At 44.3% G+C, this 22,425-nt stretch overlaps 1 protein-coding gene across 1 annotated transcript in view; it reads right to left on the reverse strand.

The window, feature by feature from the left end:
* Positions 1-6,119: 6,119 nt before the first annotated feature.
* The window catches only part of LOC137780044 (adhesion G protein-coupled receptor A3), a 150,067-nt gene continuing 133,761 nt past the window's right edge, over positions 6,120-22,425 (reverse strand). The window contains exons 17-20 of the mRNA XM_068568367.1: positions 20,117-20,262; positions 10,350-10,445; positions 8,513-10,207; positions 6,120-7,005 (exon numbers count right to left, since the gene is read on the reverse strand). Coding sequence (XP_068424468.1) covers positions 8,779-10,207; positions 10,350-10,445; positions 20,117-20,262 — 1,671 coding nt within the window. The 3' untranslated portion in view covers positions 6,120-7,005; positions 8,513-8,778. The remainder of the gene's footprint in view (positions 7,006-8,512; positions 10,208-10,349; positions 10,446-20,116; positions 20,263-22,425) is intronic.

Raw genomic sequence — 22,425 nt, forward strand, 5'->3', positions numbered from 1 at the left:
TCTCTCTCTCTCTCTCTCTCTCTCTCTCTCTCTCTCTCTCTCTCTCTCTCTCTCTCTCTCTCTCTCTCTCTCTCTCTCTCTCTCTCTCTCTCTCTCTCTCTCTCTCTCTCTCTCTCTCTCTCTCTCTCTCCTGAAGGAGGATGGACAAGAAGGGGGCTGGCCTGCTTGTCTGTTGTCTTCACTCCTTGATGTTACAGCCTCTTAGGCCTCCATAATCCACCGGATTGTTGCATTAAAACCGTCACATGATTCTTTGCTCCCTTCCAGTGGTAGCAGTGTTGCGTCACCGTTTGAGGAAGCTATAAATAACAGAGAGAGAGAGAGAGAGAGAGAGAGAGAGAGAGAGAAAGAGAGACAGAGAGTCGCAGGAGCAGAAGAGGAGACACAAGACTGTCACACACACAAACACACACACACACACACAGAACAACACAGATTGGCAGCCACTGGCTCCACTTCACACCCAACACACGGCTTTGAGGTTTAGAGAGCGCAGTAATAATCACACTTACCTGACTCAGTCTTTGGCTTGCATGACAATGCGCTCACAAAAGGATTTGATGCATTAAGAAACTCTGCAGCGCAGCAGGGGCCACCGACTGTGACAAGAAAACAAGTCATATTTAGACGCGTCACTCACCGAGATGTCAAACTCTCTTCCTTTTTTTTCCTGTCCTCCAGAATGAGAAGCTACCTCGGATTGTCACATCATAGACTGAGTTGCAGGTGCGGCTGTGTTGACAGTAAGCCACTGTGAAATAGCAGAATGGGGTTGAGCTTTGGAAAATAGGTTGGGAGGGGGGGGTTGTTCATTACTTTCATGTGCTCTGACAGGCGATGTACGTCTTCAGAGGTCTTCTTCCAGGAAAGCTGAGAGATGGCAACTGGCTAGAAGGCAACCACTGCAGAGGGAGATGTATGCTGAGGCGAAACGGGGAAGAGACCGCCCCACGTTAGCACCCTGTGTGCCCACCATCAAACAGCTACAGTATGTTACGAGCACATTTTAAGGAAAAGTAGGCCGCATCTCTTGAGTGATTAAGTGGGAGGACAGCGTAGCAAGACGTAGGTGTAAGCGTCACTGGGACGTCATCACAAATCTCTAAGGGATAAGGGAGTTAAGGCCGATGATGAGTAATTCAGATTTATTACAGTTAAATTTAAGGAAATTCTGCTGAAAAAAATAAAAGAGTTTTACATTGTCTAAGGAGTTAGCGTTGTAGTTCTGCAAAGCTTAGAAGGTGCTGAATTCAATATTCAGATCATTGATATAGCAGCGGACAACTGTTATCAATGTGGAGTAATGAAGTCACTCTTGTAAAGTGTTGTAATCTGAGCATCTCTATGCTTTGTTTACAAAGACGGACCCGCAGCACATGCTCATGTGTGTGTGCGCCATACTGACTAGCTTGCGGGGCACTGCACTGCTGCATTGTCCTCATACAGGTGGTTACAGCTGATGAGTGTTGTTGCGGATAGTTGAGCATGTTAGCTCGGTCAGCACTGTTGCTGTCGTTAGCGTTGTCAGCACCGTTAGCTGCCATCCCTTAGCTGTTGCCGTTCCGGAGTTGTGTGGATGTAATCTCTAAATTCTCCGAATTTCAAATTTACCACCTTTGAGGACGTAAAACAAGCCCAAATCCTATATTTCCCAAAACACAACAGTGTTCTTCATTAGCCCATATTCATTAACCCATGGCCTATAGTTTCCAAAACAGGATTTACATTATAAACTTGTAAGCCTTTAAGGCAAAACCGAGATAATCCCGATGACATTGTCAAGGTGATTTTCTCAGTTGTCGTCTAGAGCCGCAGAAGACATTTTTTTTTAACAATTCTTACCGTCTGAGGACTCCCAAAGATGTGTGATTTCATATTCATGCGTAAAATATGTGTCTTATGTACAGTATGTGAGTTTGTACTATGTGAGTTATTTCCACCACTGCAATCGCCTTTCAGTCATACACCCCCACACACACATCCAAACCAGTGGCGGGCCGTGCATTTTCAATTTAGGTCTTCTGTGCCGTCTGATATCGTACATAAATACACGCGTGACAGGATGCTGCGTCATTAACAGAAAATGCATTTAGTTTACATCAACGAGAACCAGTCACGTTTAGCTATATTCGTCGAGGGTTTATCGTGTGCCTATACTTCACTTTGAGCACGACGCCCCGTGTACTGGGGGAGCTTCTTAAGTTCAGTTTGTCGTAAGAACCCCAAATGAGTTATAATACTTATTTTATATCATTTTTCTTTTCAGAATTTTTGGAAAAATTTATATTTAAAAAAAAAAACACCTTCATAAGATATTTTGATCATAACTATAAATATCCAACATGATCTAAGCAAAATTGGCCAAAAATGTTTCCGACATTCAAAATGTGTGCTTCCCTTACCAAAGTCCCAAATACTAATAACACCACTTGTTAGAAAGAACTGTCCCTAAATAACCCAAAACTGCAATAAACACAAAAAAAAACAAAAAAAAAAACAAAGTGTGTGGGTCATTTGAAGGTTTTTCAGAAAAAAAACCTGTCTGAATTGGTTCAGAAATGGAAAAGTTAAAAGTGTTATGAGAAAACTACATTTCCGTCACGCTGGCCCCCTGACCAATCACAGCGCACGTTAATGGTCACACTGGCCCGCTGTTCAACCATACCAAAGATCTGATTGGTTGACTATGACAATCAACAATAATGTCCACTCCCTGTGTGCTTTAATCTGCAAAGGCCTGCATGAAGCGCTCTGCTTCCATTAAGACAGAGGGGAAATCTGAAATCAGAGGAAAACCTTAAAAAAGCTTCAGGCACTGCAGGCTGCAAGCAGAGCAACAGAGGAAGACAGGAGCTGTGCAATAAGAAAATAAGCTAATAGGGAAACATAATTATAATACAGTAGTGTATTTGTGAAAAACAATTATATTATAAAATAGCTATAACTTTGTGTTTCTTTTTAGGCCAGCAGAGAAGGCTTAGCTGGCCCTGACGGCCCGCCACGGATCCAAACATACACACCCACACACAGCCCCCATTAGAAATGCAGCGTTCAAGAACCCAAGTGATGGTATCAAATAAGAAGTTTTGCCCACCTCCTTCTCTCTCCTCTTCCTCTTTGATCTCTCCACCTCACTCCTTCTGTTCCCCATCTTCCCGTAAGCTTCGAACTATCCACCCAAATCCTCCATTTCTCCGTTCACCCGGCAGCTCCGTCTCTCTCTCTCTCTCCCTCCCTCCCTCTCTCTCGCTCTCTCCCGTTATTTAAGTCAAGGACGGCATTAGCATGACGATCACAGCAGCCTTCTATCAGAAGTCTTGTCTGCCAAGGATGGGACTGGAGCAGAGGGGCTTCGTTATCGGGGGTGCAGGGAGAACGTCTAAACATGCCAAGTGCGAGGAGGGAGGGAGAGAGGGAGAGAGGGAGAGAGAGAAAGAGAGAGAGAGAGCCGAAGGCATATAGAGACAGGATAACGCAGCCTATGAGAAATTGAAGATGATTCCTGGTTATGCAAGACAAAGCATACATGTGTCTGCATTAAAGGAAAACATAATCCGACAGGCTGATCTACGCACTTGAAGAAGCTCCTCTCCTTTCTGTCAGAGACAAAAGTGTTTTTTTTTTCTTCCACAAGTGTCAAGAGATTGGCCGACAAAGAGACTTTGAAATCACAGCCCCCACATGATCACATGTCACACTCCCTACGTATTCCACATGAATCAGATTAGACTGAAAACATGAATCCCTGCTTGTTGTTCCAGATCCTATTATTCCTGTTTTACCCCACAGGTAAAAGAAGTGCATGCAACTCGCTGTCTCTGTGCTCATGCTCTCTATTTACAAACCTATTTATTACAACAGTAAATTAAAACACAGTTAATTGTATCATAAACACACATCTGTGTTACTAAATCCAGATTAATTTTTAATGAAACAGATGCCATCCTGGGCCAATTCCTCCCTTCGCCAACCGACCGCGGCCTGCAGTCTTACAGTCACATGGTGAGGCCTCTTCTTTTTCTTTTTCCTTTACTGACGCTGTGGTTTTGCTGAAAGTGACAGCACTTTCTGGAAGAAAAAAAACACACACTCATTGGTTCAAAGATACGCTTGGTAATTAAAATCTTTAACTCATTATCGATAAAACCACCACTGCAGCACTGCAGCTCATTTGGCACTTCAGCACATTCATTTTATTAAATCTGTTTTTTTGTGAGGGCGGGGGTGTTGGGGGTTAATACTGGCTTCAGACGTCCATGACCCACCTATAATGGACGCTCCGCAGTATGTTCAGTCTGCGTCCTCACAGCAGACAGAGAAGGAGAGATGGGGCCTGACATTTCACATGGCTTTCAGTCAGACAAATAATCTGATGGCGCGAGGGGGAGCCACGTGGCCTCGGAAAAGAAAAGATTCCAGCTGCATTTGAAATGTGCTCAGGCGTTTCATGGCCCGTCAAACCTGGCTGTGATTTGCGATGCAGGGGAGACACACCATCTCATTTCCCGGGCGATGCGTGCACATGTGGACACCTGCGTATGTATGTGTACAAGGTCTTGGCATGCACCGTGCACGCACTCACACGCACACACACACACACACACACACACAGAGCGCGGCACTCAAGCCTGCTATCATTTGAATTCCTCCCCTGTGGTGGCTCTGTAAGGCATCTCAATCTCCATCACGCTGTCAGAAGAAATAAACACGTTACGGACGAGAATTGAGTTAAAGAAAAACCACACATTCACGGTCGTGTAAGTTAAATGCATTCTCTCTCTCTCTCTCTCTCTCTCTCTTCGCTCTCTCTTCGCTCTCGCAGACCAAACACAAAGCCAAAGATGCTCTCATCCGTTGCATGGTGAAAAAATACATTTATTGGAATCTGTGTCAATGTAGAAAAAAGTGAAAACTGGCTTTCGGTTTCTGTCACAGTACCACAGGTGAAGATTCCAGCAGCCGTCTGGTGAGTCAGCAAGCTCGTTTCGGGGCAGTACATCTGCTGCTGATGACAACACAGGAGTCGGCCGACGCTGGCCCATGACACCAAACACATCGTCTCAGGCTGCTACTAAGACACCACCACCAGCACACACACAGGTTGCACAGCGATTAACCTATCCCACTGTCCTCTCAGCCGAATGTGGGTTTAGCTGGGGAAGGCTGCTTTCAAATGTTTTGTTGTGATACTGTTACAAATCCCTTCCTAGCGACTACAAAGCCGGGGCCCACTGACTGCCAGCATCTATGACAGTTCAAAGGAGCCCGTATCCTGTGATCGACTGTGGGCCACTGTTTAATAAGTTGGCCCCATAAAATCCCATTTTGTCACAGACCCTGGAGATAATTGTGCAAAGCTACCAGGTTCAATGCATAATCTCTGATGTAGGGGCCTCCTTTCACTATTCAAAGCCTGCCATCCAAATAAAAGGAGTATCACATTAATATTTTTCTCTTTTCTCCTGTCACTTTTTTTTTTTATTCAAACACTTGTGTCTGAGCAAACGTTTTTATGATAAACATACAGTAAATTCTGTCCTGGCAGGCCAAGCATTCTCATGGGTAGTGCATTTTCTATTTCTGATATGACAGGATAAACTCACAACACATGGCGAGTCTGCATACTTTATGAAGTCAACTAAAATTGCAACAGAAAAAGAAAAAAAACATTCATTAAAAAAAAAGAAGAAGAAAAAAACATTTCTAAACTCAGATACTGAGTATTAACATTGAGAGGTCAGTTTCCACGCCCCCCCATACAACTTTCTTTACATATTGAATTATTTAATTCTTAAATATCTTAAATCTCATATAAAATAATTCATCAGAAACTGATTCTATATACACAGACAAGAGTGCACAAGATGGATAAAGAGATGGTGTGCATGCTGAGGTGGTTTGCAGGGTTTGCTGTGAGATTATATGCGCTTCTTGGGTGTACAATACACACACACACACACACACACATACATATATATGTGTATATATATATATATATATATATATATATATATATATATATATATATATATATATATATATATATATATATATATATATATATATATATATATATATATATATATATATATATATATATATGTTTTTTTGTTTGGCTTTTCTGACGAGATGTATGAGTGGTTTTGTCTGGAGTATCATACTCAATACCATCATTCATAAAACAAACAAGTGCTTCAAGATCAATACAAAACCTCTTTCGCCTTCTCTTTTGAGTGGCAATTCTTCGACTAGAATGTGACCTTCATGGAAACAAAAAACAAACTATCGATACTTCAACCTTGGTCTCTTTTGACACAAGTTATCTTCCAAAGCAGAACCAAGAGCATTGTGATTTTTTGGGGCTGGATTCTCAGGGCGCGTTCACACCAGTTTTGTTCAGCCCGGGAGCGTTAACGCCCAAACCCTCTGGGTTCCCCTCACTGGTGTAGTCCATGACCGCTGTCAAGTGAACCCTAGAGCGCGTTCATGGGGCGCGTACCATTTATGTTCACGCTGTTGTTCATGTTCAGTAACTGATGAATGCGATAAGCATTAGCTAGCAAGGTGCGTTTGCCTCCGTCCCCACCATTAGAGGACTGGCTTGTCGCGTGGTCAGCAGCTCCGTGGTCACCGGGCAACGGCAAGTGACGGACGGATTAGACCCAGTGCCACAAGCTTGCTGTTTGCCACATTTTCTGCAAACAGTGCTGAAAGCATGGTCAAATCAAGCAAGCCAGCTAACAAACTAGCCAGCTGCTAAATTAATAACATTTAACACATTTCTTTTATCCCCGCATTCTCGTCACAGCGTAGGAAAGCACATTAATTGGATGTGTCCACCACAGGACATTTGTTTACGATCTCTGGACCATTAGAGTTTTGCGCTGGCGAATGCAAGACGGATCAGTTGGGAAATGGAAACAGTGCATCATCCTGGCGTTGGTTTGAGTCAGTCACTGGACCTTAAGGTGTAAACCCGCCCTTAGTCTTGGTAAATGGAGATTTCTAGCGGGAAACAATACAAAATTTGTCAGGAACTAAGCTTAATCCAAGAGTGTGACAAAAACTATATACGGCAAGCTGCATCACTCGAGGCAAATAATATGTTCATGGGTGGGCATTCATTTACACTTTAAAAAACATGGCTACACACAGGGCATGCATGTTTTGGGGCTGTAGTGAAACAAAAGAAGAAAAAAAAAAACATAAAGGGACTGCATTTGCACTTATTTCTGACTTGTGTCCTTTTGTGCCTTTAGCTAATAGTTGGGGAGGTCGGCCTAAATGTCTTGATCTGTTTTAATTTAAGTAAAACATAGTAGGACGTTGGTCAAGGGCTGTGTATTGTTTAAAAATTGACCTACAACAATACTAATTTCAGTACCCTTAAAGTGATAGCGATGCCAATAGGGTACTTCATTTGATACCCATCATGTGAATGGAAGCCCTGCGTGTGTTCTACTGGCTAGCAAATTGCAGGCACACTGCACAGCACATCATACTGCTGTCGATATTATCCCCCGACTGACGGCGCTATCGCCCGAGGTTAACACTGCTAGCTCGGTCAGCACTGTTACACGCTGCTAAATGGTTTATTTGCTTGATCGGGGTACAAAAAGGATCAAATGCAGTTAGCGTTAGACTGGCGAAGTTTCAATACTACCAGTTAATGTTTTTTTTGGGAGAGTTTTAGATATCCAGCCCTACATTGGTCACAGGCAGGTTTTCCACAGCCACTTGTTGTTTCTTCTATAATCACGTTAACCCTTTTTTCCTAAAAAAGCTTTTGAGTGTTGATTTTATAAATAGCCAAATGCTGGTGCCTGATAGTATGTGCGAGCTGAGTTGAAAGGAATTAAAAAAAAAACCCTGCACACTAGCAATGAACTGGCTGTAGGGGCCGAGCTCTATGTGGCACAGTGTTCATAAAAACGCACTGCATCCAATGACTCTCTATTCACAATGTACAAAGCTGTTGCGGTTGAAGCTGCCGCTATTTACTTCTCTCCAGAAAAAAGAAAGACAACAGTAAAGACATCATACGGACAGCACGATCAATACCAACCTGGAAGAGGATGCTTAATTTCACTTCTCTTTTTCTGTTGCGTTGAATTTTCAGAACTTAACTGGTAACCACACATCTCTGGAAAGCGACAGCATCTTTGTATATAGTGTTTAGAAAATCTCTAATTGACGTTCACAGTTGCTTGACTGGATGGCAAAAATACCCATGAAGTCTAAAATTGCTGGTTTAGTCGTCTAAAACATAGATGTCAAGAGTTCTTTAAAGCACTGTCATCGGGAGCTATTCGATGGGTTCAGATTCATAGAGTAAAAAAATCTTGCAGCGTGTTGCCTTTGAGCACTAACACACATATTCATACATACAACCATTCATTTTCTTGTATATATATATATATATATATATATATATATATATATATATATATATATATATATATATATATATATATATATATATATCTGTAATAATATGTAACAGTGGAAATACCTTCAATTACATCTGATGGTTTGGTGTGGAGGAGATTCTGTTCTGTGTCTGAACGCTCTTCAGGGAACATTTACGTAAGATCAGATTTCTGTACAGTAAAAGACCACACGTAAAAACATAAAGACGTTAAAATCCAAAACATCCCACGCTGATTATGATTCAATTCCTTTTTTTTTTTTTTCCATTCTAGAAAGGGAGGCGAGGGATGAAACCAGCATTTGGGCGGGATGAAACAGGGGTGCTGTCCGTCTCACCCGTTTCCCACACTACACAGTAGTTTCATTCTTCCAAGGTCCAGTGCGTATATTCCCCGTGCTGTCTGAAGTGTATAAGAGTCCTTCGTGCAGGCCCCCCTTTAGAATCCCATTCTGATTGGGCGGGTTCTGGGGGTAGGATTGTCTACGCGGGGCGTGCATCTCTATGTGGTGGTGTGTCGCCAGCGGGTCCTGCTCTGCCACTTTTCCGCAGCCACACAGGAAGACGCCGGTGTCGCCGGCCTCTGCCGGGCACAGGGAAGGGAAAAGGTCTGCCTTGGCGCAGCAGATGTGCCGGTGGCAGGGGTTATGGCACGCCAGGACTTCGTGCGTGGTGGCCGCGGCGGCGTGGCACGTGTGATGCCCATCATGGTGGCCCTCGTGGGCCAGATGTGGACAGATGTGGGCGTGGCGCTCATGCGTGCTGTGGGGGCTGTCCGTGTGTGAGCTGTGCACGCTGCCTCCGTCCACGCTGGAGGGGATGTGATAAGCGTACTCCCTCTCGCCACCTGCCCCGCAAGCACCGGTCCCGGCCCGCCGGCTGAAGTGGCGGCTCTTAGTCCTGGCGCTGCTCTTGAGGCAGGGGTGCAACTGGATCCCCGGCCGGTAACCCTCCGGGTCGGCATGTAGCAGCACGTGGGTGGCCGCTGGCTCTTCCTCCATCAGCTGCTGGCTGTGCAAAGCACCGCAGCACGGCGTCACCGGTGCCAGACACGTCGCGTGATTCTGCGATGACGGGAGGGCGGCGTGCTTGCAGTGACCTAAACTGCTGTGACTGCAGCTCATCAGGGCTTTACCCTGACACGGTGAGTCGTGGTGGCAGTGGCTGTGGCCGTGGCCGTGCCCGGGGGTGTCTCCGTTTACGTTGACCTTGGGCCGCGCTGGAGTGGGCCCGTGGGCGCCGGAGCAGGCCTCGGCGTGCTGTCCAGGACAACAGGAACACCAGCAGTGCCAGACATCGTCGCGCTTGGCGCAGTGATGGATAAGGATGAAGAGGCCGAGGGTGACGGAGAAGGCACCGTAAAGACAGCTGAAGATCATGTCCAGGAAGTGACCCTGTGTGACGGCCAGCGCCCCGAAGGTCCAGGTGGCCAGGAACAGGAAAAGGGTGAACGCCGCCGTCCGGAGCTGAGCCTTGAAGGAGTGCTCATTGGCCAGCAGCGCGGGGTTGATGGGGACGCCAGGGCAGCCGGCAGGGCAGTGGCCCCCACCCGATGGTGCCGCCAGGGCCCCGGGCTCGGCTCCCTGGTGGCAGTGCGTTGGCGCATCGATGGCAGCCAGCCTCTGCTGCTCCTCCGTCAGCTTCTTGAGCTCGTACTTCTTTTCGGGGCGTCGCCGCAGCTGGACGAAGGTACAGATGAAGTAGATGCATGTCACGAGGATGATAAAGGCCACGGGGCCAAAGAAGGCCCCCAGGCTGGGCTCCCACGCCATCCAGCAGCTGCAACACACACAAACGCCATTTTATTACTTTGCTTTGTGAATAGCAGCAGTACCCTCAGCCTGCGCCCACATGTACTTTAGGCGGTTTGCAGCAGAGTGTGTATTTAACCTTGAGAGCACAAAGCAAATGTAGGACTTACTACGGCGCTTGCTCCCCGCTGCCATAGTTGTCTATATTGACGGCTGCCGTGACCCCGCAGATGATGAGGGGCACTCCACCACTGACTAAATAAAATCTGTGAGGTGACAGAGGGAGAGACAGAGGCAGAGGCAATAAGAAAGTTTAGGAATGCTTGGTGTGAAAAGTCAATTACAAATTCCACATCTCCCACCTGGATTACGACAGCACACTGTAAAAAAATGTGACTGGGAAATTGTTTGAGGCACAAGAGAAACACAATAACCAAAAGATCGAAAGAGACGAAATAAGATGTTACATTGGTGCAGCGAGTGGAGCTCACAAGAAACAAGCAGTGACACTGAGAAGCAGGAGAACGGCTTTGCCAGCCGTCCTTCCCCCACTTTCCTCACATTTGACTTTTTGCGTGTGTGTGTGTGTGTGTGTGTATGACTTTCGAGCTCGGCAGTGTGTGCGCAATCACACATACTGTTTGTTTTCTTCGCTGAAAAGTGTGAAACAAATCTGCTTCCCATCGATGTCGGCATGATTGACTTGTCGAGACGCAATTTCTGGCATCTGCTGTTTGTAACAAGTCAGCAGACGTGAAGAGGAACCTGGATTCCAACAGAAGGAGACGCTGGATTTGAACGCAGTCTTGCTTGGAAAGCATCAGAAGTCGGTACGATTAACTTATTAACCTCATCTTTTTGAGGAACTATCAGGTTAGTCTGGAATATGTTGCAGCCGTCTTGAGTGGCAAACGCGTTCAAGTGAGTAGTTTCAACTGTGTTCTCATCTTCACATACAAACCACACGAAAGCTCGGGCCGTGAATTCACATCAGACCAGGCGGCAAACTCTGGTTCTGAAATGTGAAACGTTGAAGTGCCTTAAACTTGCATCCTTTCCAACGGCCAGCAGGGGGCGACACCTCGGGTTACAAAAGAAGTCCGATTGTATAAAAGTCTATGAGAAAATTACCCTACTTCTCACTTGATATATTACCTCAGTAAAATATGAGTGTATGGTCTTAGTAGCTAGTTTCAAGTCTCCTATAACACAACATGATGTTAATTTCTTAAAATATGGATGATTGAGTTTGATGTTTTCTGTGGAGTAATACTTCAAAAGGCCGGTATTGGCTGAAGATGGGTTTTTACAAGACAGGAAAACTCACAGCTGCACTGAGCTTCAGACCTCCACTCGGCTGGAGTTACATAATCAGGTACCACATCACTGGGATTTAGTGTAGTATGTTACATTTGATAAATTAGAAGTTTATCTGTACTGTAAAGCGAGCAAGTGGGCGGCATCAAAAGTGCTTTAAGAAATGCAGTGGATTACTTTTGCACACTTTCAACTACACATTTGAATTGTTGTTGCTCAGCACTAAGGATGCAACGGCTCCTGATTTGTTCGGGTACGATAATCGTCACAGTACACAGGATTACATAATCATTATTGTTATTATCATTATCATCATTATTAGTTACATTGACCCTTTCTGGAATGAAAAAAATGTTTTTAGGTTGAAAAGCCCAATATTCTGAAACAACTAATTCATAATCACATGCACACTGCCTGGCCAAAAAAAAAAGTCGCCACCTGGATTTAACTACTACTGCCTACAGTACAAGCCTGTGGGGGCAGTGCTGTGATCTGGGGTTGCTGCAGTTGGTCAGGTCGAGGTTCAGCAAGGACCAGGTTATTCCATCAATGAATTTTTTCTTCCCTGATGGCACGGGCTGGCACGTGCTGGAGAAGGCTTTGCGCAGCGGTCAGACTCTACCACCATCAATACAAGATCTTGGTGAGAAATTAATGCAACACTGGATGGAAATAAATCTTGTGACATTGCAAAAGCTTATCGAAACGATGCCACAGCGAATGTGTGCCGTAATCAAAGCTAAAGCCGGTCCAAAGAAGTATTAGTGTGTGTGACCTTTTTTTGGGGGGCGACTTTTTTCTTGTCCAGGCAGTGTATCTCCGGCAACAGTTGGGTTGTTTTTACTGTAGGTCCGCGAGGCTCAAACGAAGGGGGTGATGAGAAAACACAAAAAAACAACATATGTGATGAAATAATCAGTCAAAGAGACTTAAACAATCGGATCCGATGAGATCAATTCTTAGAAAGGGACACCCCTCCTGTAGATACGTGAATGCTATGCGATAACTGTCAATGTTCATACCGCAGTACACCGTGAAAGCAGCGTATACCTCTGCAGCCCTACTGGGCACATTAACCGCTCCCTCAGAGCGTTGGTCGTGAGCCTCCTCAGACAACAATCCTCGACTGCGAGATGCAATTAAACTCATGAACAGCAACGGCAGTGCATCCGAATGTGAAGTAATGTCAGCCGCGCACTGTGAGCAAAGGGAAAAAGAATAACAATGAAAAGGAGAAGATGTATACGTTTGCTATTTTTCTGCCATGCTCTGAAAATTGACTCAATTGTACTGAAACCCCCATCGAATAGCACCAAGATTAGTTGTACCTATGTGGTGCTAAAGCAGAAGGTATGCTGATCAGCCTGGTTTGATCAGGCCCTCGGCTGCCTCCCAGTGAATACACTTTCCCCATTCTTCAGGCACACGGGCAAGTATCGGAACAATGCACTTGCGTCACAATATCGCACATGTTATGAGCTTTAAGAATTCAGAGCAGGAACAAAGCTGATCCCCAGCAGCTCTCTCTCTCTCTCTGTCTCTCTCACTCTCTCTCTCTCACATCCACTTTCCGACACAACACTGTGCTATTTCCTCTTCCTCCCAGTTCAATCTCAACCTCTGTCACCGCCGTAACCTTTTCACCACTCCGTCTTCCTCCATCTTCATCCCGCAGTTTCCTTCCCTTCTCTCACTCTCTCTTCCTCCCAATCTGTCCTCCGTCACAGAGCATCCGTCCCCCCGAAAAAAAATTCAATTACAATCAAGATGTTTGTCTGTGCTGGTTTGGCGAGGGGTGTTTGGGTTGGATGGATGAAGAGGGGAGGGGCGGCATTACCGGCCTGTCACCGTCTCTGAGTGGAACGGTTCCCCCGGGGGACTCTCCTCTCCAACAGAAAGCCATTTACACAGCCGTCAGCCAGATAAGCATAAATGAGAAGAACTGGGATGTGAAAGCGCCCTGTGTTTTATAAGCCTCATTCCCCCTTCATCCCCTCCAGGAAAGCCTGCTAGTGTTTCCTGAAGGCCCAACGAAAAAAACATGTGGCGTACATGAAAGAAATACGTAGTGTGCGCGAACGAATTACGGTCGACATGCGCCTCTGCTTTTAGATGCAAAAAGGTGCTCCTTCACTTTGAAACAACTTCCATTCTACACACACACACACACACACACACACACACACACACACACACACACACACACACACACACACACACACACACACACACACACACACACACACACAAACACTTTGACGCATGCACTTTTGTTGGCCAATCTATTAAAAAGAAGAAAGGCCCTTCAAAAAAAAATGGCTGGGTATGCAGAGTCGTGCTTTGGAGTGAGTTTAGGAACAGCAATCATTTGATATAAATAGACCCTGAAGTGCCTTTTAGCCAGCAGCTACACAGCGACTCCACAGCCATCCTCCGCTCCTCCGCTCCCCGTGCACCATGCATCGTCCTCTGTCTTGTGGCCGTGCCCGGTCCTTTCCTCTGGACCAGGGAGCACGCAACACAGCCGGGGACCACAGACAGGCGTCCAGCTCGAGGTAAACGTATGTACTCACCTGAATCTAACAATCCTTTTCGTCTCAACGGAGTTCACTTTAAACATAGAGGTCAACATTTTTGGGAAATGCGCTCATTCTATTACTTGCTGAGAGTGAAATGTGAAGACAGATATTTAGACAGCTTAGCTTAGCATAAAGACTGGACACAGGGGAAACGGATAGTTCTGTCCAAAGGTAACAGCACTTGTAACGCACACTGTTTAACACTTTATATTGAATTTAATGTGCACAAAAACTGTAAACAATTTATATTGAGGTTTAAGGAGTTGTCCGCCACATTATTTGTGGGTCAGGCAGATATTGTTAACCTGTTGACAGAGCCATGTTAGCAGTTTCCCTCTGTATCTAACTGGCTGCTAGCTTTAGTCTTATCATTAAAAGCCAAGTATATTGATAATTCCAATATAGTACATATTAGTTATTTCCATAGCCGAGGACATCGAGAAACCAGAGAAGTAAGTCCTAAACTTGTTATGTCATGTGGTGGGAAGTCTGGAGTTGCTCCATAAGAAATGTATGGGAAACTCAATGTTTGTTTTCTTTGTTTCACTGTAATGAGCTTTATTCCATCGTGGTATATTCTAAGTTGTGAAGAGGAAAATGTGCCCTGACACTCGCAACATTCGGCTCCCAGTGTCATCTATAACAGGCATTTCTAAAGACTGGGTTGCGACCCACAGGTCGGCAGCTGGAGATTTTATCAGGGTCACCAAATCAGTTTGCAGAATTCCATTGACATTCTTTCATTGGCTCAAAGGTGGAATGCAGATATAAAAGACACACGAGGGTGTCTGACTGTTTCATTGTTCTGATGATTGTAGCCTACTAATAACATTCGTCTTAATATTAATCTTATATGAAAGGCTAGCATACATTCTCGTTAACTCCACCTAAAAGCATTTATTTGGTTTCATTTATAAAATATTTAACGTGTGTAGATGTTTTCAAAAACAAATGTATGAAACAAAATTGTGCTTAATGAGACATGTATCCCTTAAAAATGGCCAGACTACCAATGTAAGGTAATATATGAGTGATGGGGCAGTAGAAATGGTTAGGAACTTTCGTATCTGCACACATTTGCTGTGCAATAATGATTCATAGATAAATAATTGGTTTGCAACACTTTTTTCAGATTTTTTATAAAGTGGGTCCCCAGAAACACTGATCTATAGCATCTCACACAATGGAGCATTTCCACACTCTATACTTAATGACATCACACGTTTGTCTAAGCACTCTAATTTGGGGATTTGGGAGAGAGTCGTTCATGTTCTCTGATATCTCTGGACAGTCTTAGACCATAGGAATAACGGACAGACATGATTATTGCTTTAAAACAGCATTGTGCAACTGTCCAGTATATTCATTCCATATTCTTCTTTCCACTGGTGTGAAATCACTTTGTGATTTTAGAGAGATCCTCTACCTCACTACACCACTTCATTTTTAATACACATCTCTTAGCTAGTATCAGTGAGTAGTGATGCATTAACTATTTCTCTCTCAAAAGCTCAAAGAAGTAGCTTTTCTAAAGCGTTCCCCAAGCAAGGAAAAGCAGATCTGTGTCATCTAACTTTACCCTCCCTTTTAACAAGTGCATGTGCCTGTTTGGAATTCTTAATACTGTGGACAGCTGGGGAGAAATGCTGCTGGTGGCATTAAACAGATGTCGGAGACTCTTTATTAGGAGGCAAGGAGGCTTTTGAGAAATGATCTGTGTCCATCATGCTAGATGACTGTCGCTTAACAGCATGAACAGAAGCGTTTAATGCACGGTGTCGCAGGCATTCTCACAAAGGTCAAAGCGACGGCACAGTGGCTACGCCGCCAGACGCTGTCGGGAGCGGAGGGACAGGCAAAGAGGTAGATGAGGAGGAAGAGGCCGGTTGCTGGGAGGGGAGGGAAGAGAAATTGATTTGTCTCCAGCTGCTAAGTCTCATTGCATGAGCCTGTCTGACGGGGAGCATTACAGTCAATCACTGTGGATCAACTCGACTGCCGCACCACACGACCCCCGCCCGTCCCCCCCGTCTCCGTCCCCACCCCTTCCTCCGCCTGGCCCAAGACAAATTATCCCATTCACAAGCAGTGCATGATGGGAGAGCGTTGAGAACGTTCCAAACTAAAAAACCCAATCACGCAGGTGTCTAAGGATCTGCAAAGTGCTGCTGGTTGCGTTGAGGGCGGATCTTTATCTGGCGGGGTCCTTATCCTAAGTGACTTTCAGTGAGTCTTCAAGAATACATTATTGAGCAGATTTCAGTTGTAATAATGTCAGACATTTTACAGCTATTATCTCCAGGTGTATGGGTGATAAAGGTCCATGTGAAGAAACCCTCTAAAACAGCCAATAGAAAGCAAACCGTAAGTTATTCCAGCAGGGTTCACATCCAGTGCAGCTCCATATATTTAAATATTTTTTCTTGTGTGGGGTCATTTGCTGTATCGTTTGCCAACTATTTCGCAGTTCAAGGAAATTTCAGCGACTCGATATTTTTTCCTGACGGCTTTCAGGAAACGACACCCCAAAAAAATCGCATACGATTAGATGACAAACAGGCATTTGTCACGGCTGGCCCTCGGTTTGCCTCAGTATCTCAAAACCTTCCCTTAAAAGGATTTCTCCTTGAAGCGCCTCGGAGTTCAGCTCCGCGGCGCAGCTGCAACGTGCAGAAGAGCTCACGCAGCACCTTCCCACCGCAGAGGAAGAGCACGGCATGTGTCCACGAGCTGATCCTCTTAAACCCGGCAAATGTTGCGGGTAAGCAGAAAAGCAATGAGGTGGAGAATGAGTGGGGGGAAAAAAGAAGAATAAGAAGAAAAAATAACTCGTAAAAAGTAGAAATTCAATCTAACGTGTGTGTCTAAGGGAATAGGAATTTAATGGGTCAAAGGGCTAAATGCATTTAGATTTGTGATAAGGCTCCTGGCTCAGCAGCCTCCTGGGTGATTGAGGTAATTAGTTATCGCACGGGGGTGATTCCATAGTAACAGCTTGTTTTAAGTTGTTCACTTCTTCGTCCTTCCTCCTCCTCCTGACATTCATCTGCCCTCCATTCTTTCTGCCTTACAGGGTAGCAGGAAGCCTCAAACAGAATAACTGAGGCAAAACATTTATTGAACACCCAGTTCAGCTATTCCAGACATTTTCCAAATGCCTGACAGAATGTGTATCTATACCTATGGGAAAACTGTGGAATCTGAGGCTTCAAAATGTTTTAATACTACAAAAAAAACACATCATTGTCAGGCTAGAGCAGTGGTTCCTAACATTTTTTGTCTTGATGTAACATTACCCCCACATCACTGTCAGAGGAGCAACTCAACACCGCCTGTCATGTTTCAAAGCTCGTCTTCTCAGTTGATTCCCGAGTAGATGAAGCATTGTGGATCAATTTACAATATTTTTTTTTTCCATGGAGTTGAAAAATGTATGTTTAGGTTAATTTTGCATGCTTTCGACACCCAGCATGATCTCATGGTAAGGTGTATAAATAGCAAGACTTTTGAAAGGCTTTTTGCGTGTCATTTAACGCCCCGCTCTCAAGCTTTCCTCCTTTTATTTTTCAACCCACGTCTCATTCCAAACTTGTCACATACGCCAGTTTAAACACATTTAAAATAAGTTAAATAGTAAGTAAGTCAACGGCTGACTTTCCCGCAGGACAGGAATACTGGTTTGCTTGGTGGAAGTTACGTGTGTGTATTTCACCCATACATCAACCCAAACCTCCTCCTTAAGGGAATTTCTCGTCCTTAATTCTACATCACCTGACTTCAGGAGCGAAAAGCCAAAAAGCTTTATTAAAGCTAACAGTCTATTTTTTTAATCGAGCAGTGTTTATCCCTCTTTTTTAGCAACCAGTTTTTAATCCATGACTTTTCGGTCATTATGTTCTCTGCTCGCTTGCTAACTAGTTTTCATGCAGTAGGCCTTAAGGTGTTTCAGCTGACTTAATTCTTACTCAATGTGTACTCTTGTTAGGTAAACATTTTCTTCTCAAACACAAATATGTGGATTTGTTTTTCTAATTATATCACAATTTGTAGTTTCCTACAATTAATACAATCACAAGTACTTGTACATCTGGTTGAGACTTCGGGCAGGAGCATAAAAAGCCACAGATAATGATGATGGCAATACTTAGGGTAATGAGATTAAAGCAGCTGCAAGTCAATCCTCCATCCTTCCCTCTGACCCAACTGCTCTATTTAAATGTTTTTAAAATGAATGAGAATCACTAAATAGTGGAATGACTTGACATGAGGAAAGACAGGGAAATACTTCAAGAGATTAATTCCTTTTCATGTAAAGTTAACTGACTGCTGCTTGTCAGTCTTATGCAACTCCCTTTTTTATTGTTGCTTAGCAGCAGTTACCAGCTTGAATATAACCTGTAACAGGTGTGTGTGTGTGTGTGTGTGTGTGTGTGTGTGTGCGCGTGTGTGTCTATATATATATATATATATATATATATATATATATATATATATATATATATATATATATATATATATATATATATATATATATAAGATATGTTTGATTCATTAATAATAAAACATATGCTTCTTTCCTTGTGGCTGAGAGTGACTGAGGTTAAAAATGCAATTTCTGAACATGAGCAAATGTGGGACAAAATAATCCCAAAGAAGAGCCAACAGCATGAATGGGAAGACCTGACAGCGATGTGACTACAGAGTGAACAAAGCCACAGGCTTGAAAGAATGCAAACGTGGATGTCTCTGCAGATAAACGATGCAATAACTCATCTGTGTGAAGCTGTTGTTGCCGTCTAAAGGAAACATGAGCCAGCAAACACTTGAAAAAGCACACATAAACTAGCATAATCCAATATGCATACGCACAAGTACTTAATAGACGCACGTCTGCACACTTGGACAAGAAAAGGACAAATCGACAAATCTTAAACTGGGGAAAGATGATGAAATGTGTTGATATTCTACTTGTGCCGAACATATCTCACGGTCTGGCCCATCCTGCGCTCAATGAACTAAAACATATACCACACAGACAAAGTACCTTCGGACAGCCAGACTTTTACTTGGCCATCACATACCTGAAACTCTTTACCCACAGAACTAAAGAACTTCTCTCTCCAAATCTAAAGACCCGTGGTTAATGCACAATCAAACATGCTGCCATGATCTGGCGTATAATTGGTTATTGGTAATTGTTCTACTAATTGTCATTGTGCTTTTATCTGTGCTGATGTGCTCTTGTGTGTTTTCTTTGAATCTCATCAACCTGCCAGCGCCTGAAGATGAACATTAGCCTGTGAGGCTAAATCTGTCACATTTACATCTTGTCAACTGCTACTGTTAATTGATGTGTATTGTCACTTTTTAAATAAGGGTATTCAATGTTACTCTATTTTATACCTCTACTTCACAACATTTGAGAGGAAAAATATAGATTTTACATTTAAAAAACACATCAAACACATGCACTGTTAAAGCTTAAACGGATGGTTCCCACTGCTGTTTGGCCCGTGACCACATACAATGAACCACTTTACATAAAAGGTAGTATGAACCTAGCCAAGCAGCAACAACAGTAAAATACTACTTACACATTGATACATCAACAATTTCATAATAATAGTCACATTGTCTGCAGAATTGGTTTATTGTATTGGCACTTTTACTCACGTAAAGGATCTGAGTACCTCCACACCGGCTCAAAATCATTAATTCAAGCTGTGCCGGATACAGCCAGTGAAACTTCTACTTCCATCTCAGTTTCAGTAAGGTAATGACAAAAAACAAGAAATGGGGAAGCAAATAATTGCACAGTTAACCAGTCCTTCGCCTCTGAAGATACACACACAGCAGACAGCAAGAACAGAACAAGAGAGATCAAAAGCATGCACGCACACACACACACACACACACACACACACACACACACACACACACACACACACACACACACACACACACACACACACACACACACACACACACACCGTCTCGAGGCAGTCAGGGTTGAGGAGGGTTGCGAGGACATTTGTGCTTACCTCAACAGCGGCTGTTTGGGGGGCGGAGGCGGGTCGCCATCTTGGCTCTGCGGAGGCTTCTTGGTCACCTGTTTATAAATGTTCCTGGCCGTCACCCCGAGCCACAACATGGTCGACAGGGACGAGTAGTGCAGCACCACCCCAACCTGACGTAGGGTGAAAGAGGGCGCAGTTATTTATTTGACGTCTCTGAACTTCTTCCCATTTTCTGTACAGTATGCCTCTCTGGAAAATGTCAGACTTGATTATATTCCTGTGACTCAAAGCAAAGATGTTCAGGGGGAGCTGCCACTCTTCTCACAAAATAAAACATCATCAATGTCACTCCAAGGGTGTCTCCATAGAGACCTGCCTGCTTTGTCTTATCCTCTGCTAAAAGACAATGATACGAGAAATGCTGAAAAAGTGCTTCTGAATCATCAAGGTTGTTTGGGATAAGAGCACTATGGTGAGGTGATACAGTTGGATCCTAAGCCGCTCCTTATCAGTTGAGTTAGAGGACACGGGGGTGTGCACTGCGAATAACAAATCGGAATATAAATGACAGTCACGCTGACAACTACCGGGGCGTGATTGTGTTCCGAAATGTACGGCGTACGTACCTCCGCTCATCCTCGCTTTAATATTCATGAATTATGTTTGGATGGGGGAACTGATCTAACTTTGTTTAAAGGCTTTGCCATCTCATAGAAAGAGCAGAGAGTTACAAGACAGAGTGAGAGAGAGAGAGAGAGAGAGAGAGAGAGAGAGAGAGAGAGAGAGAGAGAGAGAGAGAGAGAGAGAGAGAGAGAGAGAGAGGTTGGGGGAGGGGGAATCGAGGGAGAAAATTAAAATGCACTGAGCCTTTTCTCCACCCAGTCAGTCTGTTCATGAGGTGACAACCTGAGACACCCAATCAAATGGCTTCTCGCCAGCCTGGTAGGCCTCGGGACTGAAGCTAGTGTACCAGAGTCCAGATGCTAATTGGAAATGTCCTTGAGCTGGTTACAGAGAGCAAAGAGCGGGTGGGAAGTCAATCACTGCTGCGGAGTCCGCGCGCTTCAGAGCTTCATTAGTGCCAGGAGCAGACGGGGAGGATGTGTGTTTGCAATATGGAAATAAGATGGGGGAGGGGCGGGGGGGGCTCATAAATTATCAGACATGGTAAAGGTAGAGAGGGGGGCACATTGATCACAACTGGCTGATTGAAAAAATAACCAACCCCTAATGCAGGAAGTGAAATTGCATTATTAGAGCATGGCGGTCAATAGAGTAATTCTTTTTAACAGCTAATACAGACCACACAATTGTCAAGCATGTGCAGTATAAAGTATGCAATTAACCAACTTAATCCCATTTTTCAGACTATAGATGCACCCCGGAGGCGTGTACAAGTACGATTTATGGAACCCATATATGACTTCTTATAATTTGTGTTATTCTCGACAGTCAGGTTTTGGGCATCCTCAGTCAAGATGTAACCTGGCGTAGCAGATGGTTTGTTTCATAGACCCATCTGAGAAGCTGTCATTGGAAACCACTTTGGATGCACTTTAAAAAAAAAAATGCTTGGCAGTTGATTGGATGTACCATCTGTCAATCAAACTCAAGTCGAAGTCAGTCAGGTGGGATCTCTGAAACCATCGGCTGTTGGTCTGACCACAGATGGGCTTCTGTGCGCGAGGGGCTAAAAGCAGATATTTGGTCCAAGACTTCCTTTTTTCGTGCGTTACTCATTGTTCCGATCCGAATAGCGTCTTGAGATACCGATAGCGGATGGGTTCCTAGATTGCATTTCGTCCAATGGGTTCTGCCTCTTTTGCTTCCCACATGGACCGTTCACCTGCATTCAACCGAAGGACGCTCGAAAAAAGAAACTGTAGAATAGAATCCAGCTGCAGTGCAAGGTAAATCAAGATGCAATGAGCTCCCAGGCTGATCGAATGCCGTTCTGATTTACTGTGACAGCAGCTGGTCAAATCTTGACTACCTGGGAGAAACTGTCCATTTACCTGCAAGACCTCTCAATCCACCAGCTGATATTTTTGGTTTTCACCAGAAAGTCGGGAAAAAAAGTATATATTTTTTAAACAAAGAGACCCCCCCCCCCCCATTCCCTCGCTCTAGTACACAAGAGTCTTTCACATCCCGTGATGAGCACCCTCACTGATCTCAGACTAGTGAGCAACCAAATAATGAAGCCAAACCCGCAACTGGATCATCCACCAGGATGGCAACCGGGGAATCGAACAGAAACAGCAGCTCGCCGCCTCAGGCGACGTCATCTACCGCTGTCCCGAGAGAAAACTACCACATTGTGCTGAAAAACA

The sequence above is a fragment of the Clinocottus analis genome, unplaced genomic scaffold (assembly GCF_023055335.1).
Source record: "Clinocottus analis isolate CAN_PGR_092001 unplaced genomic scaffold, fCliAna1.0.p SCAF_8, whole genome shotgun sequence".
Lineage (NCBI taxonomy): Eukaryota > Metazoa > Chordata > Actinopteri > Perciformes > Cottidae > Clinocottus > Clinocottus analis.